Genomic DNA, 14376 nt, shown 5'->3' with positions numbered 1-14376 from the left:
GGGAGGGGGGACCACACCGGTCTCAGGTACACAGGGTACTGGCATGCCTCAGCCAGCACTTGGCAGCAGGTAGACTGCAGTACATCACAACTGCCATCCATTTGCTATTCGTCTGTTTCCATCTGTGGCAAGCTACAAAGCAAACACAAATCAGGAATGTCTACTCTCACCAGTGTAAAGAAATAATGAAATATAAAGGATGTCTAACACCACCCCTCCTCATCGTCAATAGTCTATTAGAATTTGATAACAGTCTCTTCTGCCAGTATATAAGAACCACACTTTTATCATTCAGTAGTAAGGAAAAAAAAATATCCTGTGGAAGGCCACTTACAATAGTGGCCAGAATGTTGGAGTTTTCCACACTGAAAATGCAGTCGCAGACCCAGAAGAATTTTATTTACTATTTTCCGTTGTCTGCCCTGTATATAGGACCAGAGCCAGTTACCTATTTGTCCTCGGATTCCATAGTGACATGCTTTCTCCGTAAGTATTCTGTGATTAACACATTCAAAGGCCTTAGACAGGTCACAAAATATGTCAATGCAATAGCTCCTTGTCAAGGCATTACAAAATGCTGTTGGTCAACAAAAATATAGCTTCAGTTGTGGAGATACCTTCTCTGAATCAAAACTGGTGTTTACTAATTATTGTGAAGTGTTTTAGGTGATTGACTATCCTCGGCGTATATTAATTTTTAGAGGACTTCAGAAAATGCTGTCAAAAGAGTGACAGGGTGATAATTTGTAACATGTGTGAGGCATCACTTTTTTTTTGTTGAGGGGCTTTACAGTAGTCATACTGTCAGGTAAGATACCTTGTTTGAGAGAGGAATTGAATATATGAGTTAGCACTTTACTGAACTGACTGCAGCAGACTTTTAGCTGTTTGCAGGAAATAGTGTCAACAGCAGTTGAATTTTTTACTTCTTAAAGAAATTATGATTTTTCTTATCTCCTGTACTGTTATAGACCCATGCCTATTTACTCTAAAGAATTAGGGAAATTATCTACTAGTATTTTTATGGCCCTTTCTAAGGAGCCATTGTGTCCTGTTTTCTCAGCAATACTTTAAAAATGTTCATTAAATGTTTTTGCCAAAATCTCCTGATTTTGTACTTGTTCAGAACTGTTTTGTATCCTACTGAGGCAATTTGCACCAGTCTCACTCATTATCATTTCCCATTTTGATTTTGTTACTAGATTTATTAATTTCGGAACATACATACAAACTTTTCAACTTCTGAATAATTGTATTTAATATTTTACATTATTTTTATAGCAGTTTAACTAATTGGGGTTGTCTGAATTTCTGGAAGCAATGTACAGCTCTCACTTCCTTTTGCATGAAATCTTAATACCAGCGGTTCTTCAGGTCTTTTGATGAGTTTTTGGTCTGAGTCGTTATGTATCATTTTTGGGAATTTACTTTGAACTATCAGTGCCACTCATTACTGAAAAGATTGTGCTTGGAACTGGCATTATTTAAATTATACACAGTTCTCCAATCCGTGTCTTGGAGATGATTTAAAAGCTGTATAGTTTCATCATTAATCATCTTAGCTATTTTCCAGTGGGTGCCACTTTTATTCTAATAGGTTCTTGCGCTATTAATAGTGAGTCTTTGTCCATCATCCTCAGAGAGACCATTCAGGATTTGTCTGGTAATTGTATCACCTAGTTTGGTCTGGTCTATAAATATATTGTCAGTTAGTATGCTTGTAAATGAAGTTATTCTAGTAGGGGAACTAACTACAGAAGTTGATTGTATGTGAACATCAAATTTTCCAGGTCTGATATGTCTCTGGAATTCATTAGAAAGTTTACATTGATGTCCTAAAGCACTATTTCTCTTCTGTGTCAGACTATGTGTATTAGGAGTGTGTTTAACTGCTTAATGAAAAAGACTCAAGTTCCCTGAAGGTGTTCTGTATTCTGTTATTACTGACATGTGAGAATTATTGTAATCATATCTTCTATGGCACACACTTCCAAATTTTGTTCTAAGCAATAATTCTGCACATAAATTGCCCTACATCTGACATTGTTTTTAATATAGATGGCAGCACTACCTTTTTCTTTATGTTTTCTACAGAATAACATTGCTAAGTAGTAATTATTTATCCCAAGTTTTTTCTGTACGAGAATTAATACGGTGAGAATTAATATGGTGCTCACTAAAACACAGAAAATGGGCATAACCTATACCTCGTGACTCATGGACACTGATTATAAGTTCATTGACAGTACTGCAGAGGCTTCTAATGTTTTGCTGATAAATTTCCAGTTTTGTTTTGCAGAAAGAGTTACAGATTTTTCTCTAAAAAAAAAAAATTCATTTGAAGGTCTGGGCTAGGTATTTTTCACTACTGATTTCTCCGATGTGTTCTGTTTCCATACACTGAAACATTGGGAAGAAGCAGTCTTATCTTATTTTTCACCAGCCAGTTGTCAAATGTAGTCTGTTTATACCCATCCCTACAATTTTCTTGTGTTGTAGTGCAATCTTTGTTCAAATCTGATTGTCCTGAGTTCACCTTATCCTTGCATTTGCAGTGATGACACAAATGATAGTTACTATACGATTTTTCCCATTCTAGTTGAGGTGAAAGCCATAGTGGTCTAAAGTTCTTTATCAAATTTGTATACTACAGTCCTATGAATATTTGCAAAACTGTTGCAGGTTTCAGCATATTACTGCCTTGTTTGCATATGAGGATTGTATTAAGTCATGTCTGTGTGGAATATAAGTACAATTACATTAGAATGCTTCAGGTGGTTTAGAGCTGTTCTTTAGACCTTAACAGCATGCAGACATTTGTTGTATGCAACATCATTTCAAGCACCACAATCACAATGTACTCTTCCTTCATTATCTTTTGAGAAAGATCAGTTGCTGTTCATTGGTCAATGCGAGCACCTAGCTTGATATAATCTGAGGCCCTTACCTAATTGTTAGCATTATTTTTTGTTTTGAGGACAACACCTCTAAGATAACTATCACCTAGTAAAAATAAATTGTTTGTTCCAGCAGCATTTGGTGTATTACTTACATTTTCCTTCTTTTTGGGCATGGGAATCATATTGTTTTTATTTTTGATTTGTGATTGTAGCTGGGTGAACACACAGTTTGCCTAGCTTTTCCTCCTATCATATAATTTGATCATAAGTCGATCAAGTTCTTTGATGCAGCACATGAGAATTTTTTGCTATATACGACACAGTATATATGCTACGATTTGTGCAGCGAGCAGAATATGTTAGGGTGCTGGTATTAGTAGCATTATCTTTGGCTGATAGTATTACTGCCTCTTGTTTGTTTTCCCCCTGCCACCTGTGCTTTGAAAAATCAATATTTACTTTTGTGAATCATCTTCCTATCTTCTTACAGTTGTTCTTCTTCCTCCTCTTCCTCTCTGTTCATATTGTCTCCTCATTGAGTGTTAACTGTACGCAGATGTCTGCATAGTAATGGTGTGCATCTCTTTTTTCAGATTGTGTCACTCTCAAAGGTTAAAACTCCTGGAAAATTGCAGAAATTTATTACAAATTTTTTCAGGGTTCTTACAATAGGAATGACTGCAATAGCAACACAGGTGCCTTCTGTGAGTAACTTTGAATATGCAAAATAAATGTAGCTTTAGCTTACTAATTTCTTATGAAAATGCACAAATTTTATTCTTGTGCACAAAATATGTTATGCTCTTGCATTTTTTTGTTTCCATTAAGCATGTTGTGTTACTCTGCACTATTTTATTGTTTTATAAAAATGAACCATATTTTTTCTGAATCTCAAAAACACTATTAATTTCTGTGACAAGATTAATTTCTAGCAGCGCAATGTTGTTGTTTTGTTGCGAAAGTTATAAGATTTATGAGGGTGTGCTGAAAAGTGGTGCCTCCAAATTTTTTATTCTGTTTTCAAAATTTGTTGAGATATTACATGTCATTCATATTACCAGTTGATTTTCCCTCTTTACTGACTTAAGCTGCAAACTTTTGCTGCTAGAAGGCTCAGAATTGTAGCGTGTAACATGGAAGTGTGTGAGAAACAGCATGCTGTAATCGAGTTTCTAACTGCAGAATAGTTCATCCATATGTGGACCACCATCACCTTCAGCATTACAATGCCAGACGACACACAAGAGTGCTGCAACAACTGCAACAATATGTCTTGGGTCCACTGTCATCAATCACCTTCCATACAGTCCTGACTTGGCTCCATCCAATTTCCATCTGTTTCCAAAAGTTAAGGAACACGTTAAAGGACTTTACTTTGGTAGTGATGAAGCGATGCAAGCAGAGGTGAGATTGTGGCTCCATAAACATATTTATTTATACATATTTACTACTCCTCTGGTTGTGTTTTAAGTTTTGGAAACAGATGAAAATCAGATGGGGCCAAGTTGGGACTTCACGGAGGATGATCAATGACATGAACCAAAGGCATTGGAGTGTTACAGATGTCACAGTGCTTGGATGTGTGGTCTGGCATTGTCTTGCTGAATGAGAGGATGCTCCGTGTGTGTGGACAAACTCTTCTGAAGCTAGAAGCTTGATTACTGCACACTGTTTTGTACACACCAAATTAGTAGCATTGCACAGTGCCAAGCTACTCACTACAGTTTGGACCACTGTAGTAGCAGAGGGCTGCGAAAGTTGACCAAGTAACATGTGTGACATGTTATTCCTGAACTGACCTTGACAACAGAATAAAGAATTCGGGACCATTACTTTTCAGTGTGACCTCGTACCACTTCTACCACCTGCCTGGATTGGCTAGTGGGCCAGGAGGATGCCCTGCCTCATATGGTTTTCACACACCTATGACTTGCCATTGGCATGTATCAACTTCTACTGAACCTCATCAGTACATGTGAACTTTGCACATGCTGTGAAATCCAATGGCAGTGCCTGTGCCAGCACCAGTCTCTAATCGCTGTGACATTTGGTAAGCAGAGCCACATGTGTGAGCTATAGTGAGAAGATGCTTCTAGATGCAATGGTTGCTCACCAGTTGAATCGTCTAGTGGATAGCTGCTTTATGGGCCGCATGTCCTCTGTTAACAATTCACGATAGTTGACAGTGATGCCTGTTATCATGACATTTCTAACTATGGCAGTTAACCCAGCTGGCAGAAAAGTTTCTCCAAGTCTGTGAGCTCACCATAGGCTATTGGCAGGTAGCATTCGAGGTATCTGCATGGCCTTGGAGATAAAGTAACCAAAGTATTGGGCATCCTTGATAAGGCTGTGACCTTTCAGTGGTGTAGCACACCTTGCCTATCCTGTGCACAGATTTCTCATCAGTATCCAGTTTGCTGTACCATTTCCATGAAAGGCCAAATTGTTCTGTTTACCTTCTTGACAGGAGTCCTCTCTCTCTCTCTCTCTCTCTCTCTCTCTCTCCTCTCTCTCTCTCTCTCTCCCCCCCCCCTCTCCTTCCCCTCCCCTCCCTCCTCCTCCTCCTCCTCCTCCTCCTCCTCCTCCTTCCCCCCTCCCTCCAGTATATCTATGATCTCCAATTCAATTGCTCATGAGGGTATAGTTCATAAGATTTGCTATGGTTACATGATTGCAGTTGTGAAAATAAGACATTAGGGCATGATATTGTAAAATATGGCTATACATGATTGAAAGAAGTGGCTCAGCATCTCCATAACATTCAATAAGCTCAAAATCTAGCACTGTCAAATGCTGGGATGCCAGATGGTGTGTTCCTCAAAGAGCTCAACTAGATAGGGCTTGATTTGAGTTATGGAGATGGTTGATACATGAATAGAGTAGGTTGAAAGTCCCAGGTGGATGCATTGGACAGATTCCTGCACCTGTGGCTCTTCAGGAATATTTATCATGGGGCAAGAAGTTGGTTAGCAAGGGTTGGTGACATGTGGGTGTGCATTGCTGTATCATGGACTTGTTTGTACGTGATACCATCAGAGGAGAAGTAATTGTGGATTAGTATATACCAGGTCATGGTGACGAGAGAGAGGTTGTATGTTTTGGGTCATTTGGGCATTGGGTAAGGTAGTGTGGAGTAGGCTATGAGCATAAGCACAAGTTGGTAAACGAAAAGAAAATGTGAAAAATAAGTAGAGGAAATGGTTGGTGTCATTTATGTAAGAGGGTAGGTTACAGGTAATAGGCTGATGATGATCGTCTCCAAGGGAAAAATTCTCCCTGCTGGGACACAGGAAACAGTTACGGTGGAATGTCCTGGATGGTTGGGTTTATGTACTACAGGGGGTTCAGTAAACAGCCACAGTGGAAGATCATGGGTGGTTGGGTTGAAGTACTTCAGGAAGCATGTAGAAGGAAGTAGTGCAAGGAGTGGTGGGGTGAGGTGGGAGATAGACTCAGGGGAAAGGTTCTGGGGTGACACTAGAGTTTTGAGGAGAGGCTGTAGATTCTGCTGGTTTTCTGGAACAGATCACTACAGCAGGCTTGTTAGTGTATGTATCTGACAACTGGTAGAGTCCTTCCACCAGTTAATCCCTACACTTCTTGGAGCCTTTGTCAACAGTTGGGATTATGAGGTCGGGACCTATTTTTAGGTGATGGGTTGCAGTTCATTCTGAGGATGTGACTTTGGGACCCTGTTGAAGAATTTGGAGAATAATAAGTTTGACATTAGGAAATCCTGGATAGTTAACTTGGGAAGATTATGGAGTAGTGGGATGGATCACTGTTAGACGGAGGACTAAATTGAGCAAGGCAGGGTTTGATATTGGTTATTAGTTTTGGATTGAATCTGGTTGGTAAGGTTAGTGGCGAAATAACACACTATAGGGGCTGGGGAAAGGAGAGAAGTTCTTAAACAAGCCCAGCATTTTTGAATTTGGGAATGTGAAGAAAGGTAAGGCCTTTGGAAAGAATGGAAACTTTTTTAGGACTGATGTTTTTGGAGGACTGGTTCATGACTGTATTTGAGGTTCGGGGTTCTGTCAGTTGTGGAAGGCAAGGTTTGACAGATCTGAGGAGATGTTTAATGGAGGCTTTTGTTGTGGTGATGGATGGGAGTATGAAGTGAATAGATTGGACAGTTCTTTGAGGTGATATTGTGCATGAGATCGACAGGAGGTGCAAAATGGTTAAGCAAGGATGGCTAGAGGACAAATGTAAGGATGTAGAGGCTTATCTCACCAGGGGTAAGATAGATACTGCCTACAGGAATATTAAAGAGACCTTTGGAGAAAAGAGAACCACTTGTATGAATATCAAGAGCTCAGATGGAAACCCAGTTCTAAGCAAAGAAGGGAAAGCAGAAAGGTGGAAGGAGTATATAGAGAGTCTGTACAAGGGCGATGTACTTGAGGACAATATTATGGAAATGGAAGAGGCTGTAGATGAAGGTGAAATGGGAGATATGATACTGCGTGAAAGGTTTGACAAAGCACTGAAAGACCTGAGTCGAAACAAGGCCCTGGGAGTAGACAGCATTCCATTAGAACTACTGACAGCCTTGGGAGAGCCAGTCCTGACAAAACTCTACCATCTGGTGAGCAAGATATACGAGACAGGCGAAATACCCTCAAATTTCAAGAAGAATATAATAATTCCAATCCCAAAGAAAGCAGGTGTTGACAAATGCATAAATTACCGAACTATCAGTTTAATAAGTCACAGTTGCAAAATACTAACGTGAATTCTTTACAGACGAATGGAAAAACTAGTAGAAACCAACCTCGGGGAAGATCAGTTTGGATTCCGTAGAAATATTGGAACACAGGAGGCAATACTGACCCTACGACTTATCTTAGAAGAAAGATTAAGGAAAGGCAAACCTGTGTTTCTAGCATTTGTAGGCTTAGAAAAAGCTTTTGACAACGTTGACTGGCATACTCTCTTTCAAATTCTGAAGGCGGCAGGGGTAAAATACAGAGAGTGAGAGGCTATTTACAATTTGTACAGAAACCAAGATGGTAGTTATGAGAGTCGAGGGACACGAAAGGGAAGCAGTGGTTGGGAAGGGAGTGAGACAGGGTTGTAGCCTCTCCCTGATGTTATTCAATCTGTATATTGAGCAAGCAGTGAAGGAAACAAAAGGAAAATTTGGAGTAGGTATTAAAATCCATGGAGAAGAAATAAAAACTTTGAGGTTTGCTGATGACATTGCAATTCTGTCAGAGACAGCAAAGGACTTGGAAGAGCAGTTGAACGGAATGGACAGTGTCTTGAAAGGAGGGTATAAGATGAACATCAACAAAAGCAAAACGAGGATAATGGAATGTAGTTGAATTAAGTCAGGTGATGCTGAGGGAATTAGATTAGGAAATGAGACACTTAAAGTAGTAAAGGAGTTTTGCTATTTGGGGAGCAAAATAACTAATGATGTTCGAAGTAGAGAGGATATAAAATGTAGACTGGCAATGGCAAGGAAAGCGTTTCTGAAGAAGCGAAATTTGTTAACAATGAGAATTGATTTAAGTGTCAGGAAGTCGTTTCTGAAAGTATGGAGTGTAGCCATGTATGGAAGTGAAATATGGATGATAAATAGTTTAGACAAGAAGAGAATAGAAGCTTTTGAAATGTGGTGCTACAGAAGAATGCTGAAGATTAGATGGGTAGATCACATAACTAATGAGGAGGTATTGAATAGGATTGGGAAGAAGAGAAGTTTGTGGCACAACTTGACTAGAAGAACGGATCGGTTGGTATACACTAAGCAGATTCAGTAGGATTTAGGTTGCAGTAGTTACTGGGAGATGAAGAAGCTTGCACAGGATAGAGTAGTATGGAGAGCTGCATCAAACCAATCTCAGGACTGAAGACCACAAGAACAACAACAACAACATTGTGCATGCTGCTCCAGTTCTTGGAGGACAAATGTTTCAATCTGGGAAATGAGATGCGGGAGTTTGGGACCACATAGCAAGAGGAGTTTATGGATGAAGAAAGTTAGTACAAGGGCCTTGGACCTGAGTCATTGGTTTTGCAAGGCTAGGTTTGTGAGGTCATTGTGGATGGACAGGTTGCAGATGGAGATAGGTAATTTGATGCCCAGGCCATTTTGGGGGGGTTCCAAAAGCTAGGCAGTAACACAGGAACAGTATGTGGGACTGGATTCTGGCTATGGATAGGGAAACTTTTCTGTATTGGCACAGATGGAAGGAGCAAGTCACAGAAAAGATGAAACTAATGTAGTAAAGTGAAAAAAGATTAAACCTGAAGACCTGAGTAAGTATACTGAAAAATAACATGAAAACAAATTACAATTTACACCGAAACAGGATGAAATCAGACTGAAACTACAAATAAAAAAACAATAATAGAGTGAGGTGCATGTCAGTGGGTGGGATGTATGGGAAGGGAGGGACATCAGGTGTAATTCAATTGGATGAGGTAAGTAAGTTGAGTGCTTGAATATGGAAAGAACAGGGGTGTTGATGTTAGGTGCAAGGTGCAAGAAAGTACGTCTTAATTCAGACAGGGCCGAGAAAATGTGTAAATGCTATTGGGTGAAGGTACCAATTTTATGATCATAGAATAATTATCTCCATGCAGAGAAAGTGGGACATAATATTCTGCAACTACAGTCCATGCGGGCACGTATTGTGTGGATGAGACTGTTGATACAGAATGTCTTGGATGTCAGTGCTTCACAGGGTGTGTGGTAAGGAGTGGACAGCATACACAGTTTGTAAGATGACAAGGAGACAAAGGAAAGTAGAGAAACAATAGGACAGTCACTGAGTAATGTAATGCAGTAGAGAACAGTAATAAAGATAAACAGCACTGGTTGTAGGATAAAATGGAAGCCGCTAGGCGAAATCAAACATTTGAAAATCTGGGATAGACTAACAATGATATGAAAAGGATGGATTGCTACTCACCACTTAGAGGAGGTAGACGGACACCATGTAAAGGTCTACTATACATTATTCAGCTGTCAGACTAAGTCCTTAATAAGACATAGGCAACGTAACTCCTTACATATTCAGATAAGCACAACTCTCGCCCTTGGCTAGTCTCCCCCTCCTTCTATACTAACATCCCCCATGTCCATGTCCTTGCCAATATTCAACACCACCTTTGCCTGTGCCTGACTGACTCCAAACCTAAACCCTCCTTCCTTGTCACCATGAGCAGCTGTATCCTCACCCACAGTTACTTCTCATCTGAGGGCATGGCCTGCAAACAATTCATGGTATAGCAAATGGCCCCCGTATGGCACCAAACTGAGCTGATCTTTTCATAGGCCATATATAGAGGAATCCTTCCTAATCACACAGTCCCGAACCCCCCCCCCCCCCCTCCCTGCCCTCCCCCCGATACAGATTTACTGATGACGTCTTTGTGATCTGGATAGGGAGTTTAGTCACTCTATTCACATTCTTTCATAACCTCAACTCCATCTCCCCCATTGACTTATCCTGGTCCTCCTCATCTCAACAAGTCACTTCCTCGATTTTGACCTTCACCTGAAGTATCAGTACTTCCATTTGGATCAATTCAAAATAATACCTCCACTTAGACAGCTGCCGCTCATTCTACACCAAGAAGTCCCTTCCATTCAGCATATTCATGCATTGGGGTCACAGCTGCAGTGACAAGCAGTATCTCTCCGAATAGGCTAGATGCCTCACTAAGGTCTTCACAGAATGAAGTTACCCACAAAGGAGCACCCCTCTCATGACTTAGTATCACAAATCGCTAGAGCAGCTGAATCACATTCTCTGCCAGGCTGTTCCACAAGTTTTTGTGTGGCTTCCACATAGAAATGGATGCCCTTTGCTCTACTACAGATTTGTTTGTAAGATGCCTAATGGGGATCCTCATGGTACCACCATGTGGTAACCTATTCATAGGTCATCTAGAGAAATCCTTCCCAACCACCCAGAATCAGATTCATTGATGACATCTTCATGATCTTCACCGAGGCGAGGACACACTTTTCTCAGATTTCCCATGCCTTATCTGCCCAGCCTCCTCACATCCTCCACATACCCATTGTCCAGCCATGAAGGAGCATCCCTTTCATCACTCATTACCAGGACTGGAACAACTGAATCAAATTCTCTGTCAGGGTTTCCACTACCTCTTGTTGTTTCCTGAAATGAGGAATATCCTCCCACTATCTCCCCCCCCCCCCCCCCCCCAAATACCTCTGTGGTGTTCTACCATTCACCCATCCTACACTATGCCCTTTGTCCATCCATATTCCACTTCAGCTCCCAACATGTTGCCCCATGGCTGAAATCCCTAAATAGACCTAGGTGCAAAACTTGTCCCATACAGCCTCCAACTACCACCTATTCCAGTCCTGTAACAGGCATCTCCTACCCCGTGAAAGGCAGGGACCTTTGAAAGTAGCTATATTATCTACCAACTTAGCTGCAACCAATTTGCTGTGTACTATGTGGACATGGCAACTGACAAAATATCATCTGTTTGACTGGCCACTGCCAAACTGTGGCCAAGAGAGAGTCAGTAGCTGAACATATCACTCAACACAATATGCTTTACTTCAATGACTGCATCACAGCCTTTGCCATCTGGGCTCTTCCCAGCAACACCTACTTCTTTTTTGAATTGCGAAAGTGGGAGCTCTCCCTGCAACATATCCTTCATCCTGTCACCCCCCCCCCCCTCCCCCTCCCTGCCTGGGCTCAGCCTTCACTAATCTGTGTCCCCTACCTGCTTGTACCCTTCTGTGCTTCCACTCCAGACCTACACATGCCTTTTAGCCTACCAGCAAACCTGCATAGTCCTTTTCCCATCTTTCTTTCTCCCCCTCCCCCCACCCTCCAAGCACAGCTTCCTCATGCTGCATTTATAGTCAAGCCAGCATAAGAAGAACCCTGGCAATTGCAGTGGTGATTGTCTTTATGGCAATGCATCAGTGTTGTTCCAGCTCCATATATGACTATTGTTTAAGGATGACAAAAGGAAATACTTCAGCTATTTTTTAAACTTGACAGGGTATTCAAGTGTGTGCAGAGTGCAGGATTCCTTGTTACAGAGACAAACAGTTGCAATGGAGAAGTATGAGAATGTTTTTAAGTTATAAATTGCTACTGTTAGGCTACTAGATAAGTGAGATCTTATTTAGGGATAGTATATGACCTCCCATTTTCTGTTTGTATATCGACAGTGTTCCTGATATTGTCAATTCTGACCTCAGTTTGTTTGCTCACAATGCTGTTGTGTATGGGAAAACACCACCATTAGCAGAAGTAAAGAAATTCAACAGTTGGGCAAAATTTTCTCTCGGGCTTGTGAATGACAGCTGACCATAATTATGGGTAAATTCAAAATAATGCACATAAACGTTAGTAAAAGTGCAACTGCATTGAATACACTGAACTTCATCTTAACACTTAAGTACACTATGTGCACAATGTTCTCAGGACATCATTATCTTTATCAGTTAACACAGCATCTATATTCTACAGAAAATCACTGTGTGATATGTTAATATGGTGGCAGACAAGACCATTGCTTGAACAGTATCTGTTTGTGAAGGGACATTAGCTGTAAGAACAGGTTCTTAATCAATTCAGCTGGCCTAGGTTTTTACTAGGCACCTTCCAAATAAGAGCTGAGGGGTTTAAACTCTATAGCAACTGTGACGTGTCTCATTACTGTAGCCTTGTTCGCAACTAACTTCTATTTATGTGCTCATTTCCTTTTCTCTGAAATTTCTCTCATGTCCTGTTAGTGTGGATAAATCACGTTTGATCTATTACATAATTTCTATTATTTTATACCATATAAAAACAGTAAGTATGAGAGACACTACAAAGACATTGGAAACTATAAGCTCCACTGTTCCAGCAATAAAAACATGGCAGCATTGGGTGTTTTCCAGTATAGTGGGATGCATTGTAGAACATTCTGTTGCAGTGGAGGTTCCATAGTGTGAATGACTGCAGGGCTTAGATGGTAGATTTACCAGAGCGGAGATATATTCTGTGGTTTCATTTGACTCTGCAGCTGTGAGATGGAAAAGATGATTGAACTAATGGAACCATGTTGAATGTAAAAGATAGAAAGAAACACCTAATGCTCGACCTGTGGGTGTGTGTCTGTTCCAAATTGTGTCTCTGTCAGCCTTGATACACAGTTCTCCTTTCAGTCCTTTTTTTTTTTTTTTTTTTTTTTTTTTTTTTTTTTTTTTTTTTTTTTAAAAAAAGTTCCTCTTAGATATTGAATATTGGCAATTAATTTTTTAACTTCCCTTTAATTTACAATATGATTATCATTTATTTAATTACTGACCCACGAACACCTACATTGCTCTCCTTTGAGCTCCAAAAACAATAAATATGCTCTTGGCAATGTTTGTTATCATTTATGTGTGAAATTTTCACCTTTTAATTTCTAGTATAATTTACATTTTTGTTTTGCTATGTTTCAGTGCTTAACAGTTTATTGGGTGACGTCCAGTTTCTACGGCTTGGTACAAAACATAGTTCTTATGTCACCACGTGTCAAGAAATTCTTTAGAATACCAGAAACCCCATCCCAACTAAAACATCCATACAGGCATATTTACAAGCGCTTAAGGGAGAAATTAGATAAACTGTTTACTTTTGGAACACAAGTGTCAAAGGAGAAGTAGCACGCTTGTTTTGTGATACAGGTTTTCAGAGAGAGGAAGAGAACCCACCCATGAAGAAATATTACTATATGTTGAAATAGATACTGGTACAGTGACTGGTGCAATGTAAGTTGTGAATGGGCATATATAAGACACATTTCTTAATTTGTACACTCAAATATTAGAGTGAATTTCAGTTAAGTTTTTGTTCCTTGTTGTCTTTGACAACAAGGTCAATCTTTATTACAGACGTATCATGTGCTTTCCTATGACAATCATGCTATGGTGAAATCTTGTTCACATTTTGAAAGTGGATGCCCTGCTGGATATAGGAAAGCATGAGTGTGTGTGATTTATGACTTGGCAGTCATCATATGCTGAAGCTTTGGGTAACCCTGTTAGGGGTCAAACACATTAATTAACAATTTAGAAAGCTATTTACCCATTACCTGCCAGGCTAAATAAGTTCTTATTGGTGTTAATGAGATTTGTCACTGGCATTATGGTATCTTTTCTTATTCCTTGAATTACAAAGTTTGAGAGACCATACTAATCTTCAGCTCTCAAGTTGCTGGTTTCTCTATTGATTCATTGAGTTATTTACTATTTACATTAGTGAAGCTAACATTACCATTTGCATTATTGTCTAGATTCTAGAAGCTGTGTGTCCAGTAGTGCTTCTGTTTTGCTCACAACTTTCAATAAGTTGATGTATGGGGTAGGATTTATAAAATGTGTTTTAATACATCCAGAGAGACTGGAATATCACTGGCTTTGTTTTGACACTTTCTCTCTGGTTTAATGACCTTCCGTTCTCTCTTACAGCTCTTTGGT

General features: G+C 39.9%; 1 protein-coding gene across 1 annotated transcript in view; it reads left to right on the top strand.

Annotated features, from left to right (window-relative positions):
* Positions 1–13563, top strand: part of LOC126250363 (cytochrome c oxidase assembly protein COX18, mitochondrial) — a 79595-nt gene extending 66032 nt beyond the window's left edge. The window contains exons 5-6 of the mRNA XM_049951559.1: positions 3494–3604; positions 13360–13563. Coding sequence (XP_049807516.1) covers positions 3494–3604; positions 13360–13563 — 315 coding nt within the window. The remainder of the gene's footprint in view (positions 1–3493; positions 3605–13359) is intronic.
* Positions 13564–14376: the final 813 nt, after the last annotated feature.

The sequence above is a fragment of the Schistocerca nitens genome, chromosome 1 (genome assembly GCF_023898315.1).
Source record: "Schistocerca nitens isolate TAMUIC-IGC-003100 chromosome 1, iqSchNite1.1, whole genome shotgun sequence".
NCBI classification, from domain to species: Eukaryota; Metazoa; Arthropoda; class Insecta; order Orthoptera; family Acrididae; genus Schistocerca; species Schistocerca nitens.
The sequence above is the reverse complement of the archived record's forward strand: the minus strand, read 5'-3'. Positions and strand labels throughout refer to the sequence as shown.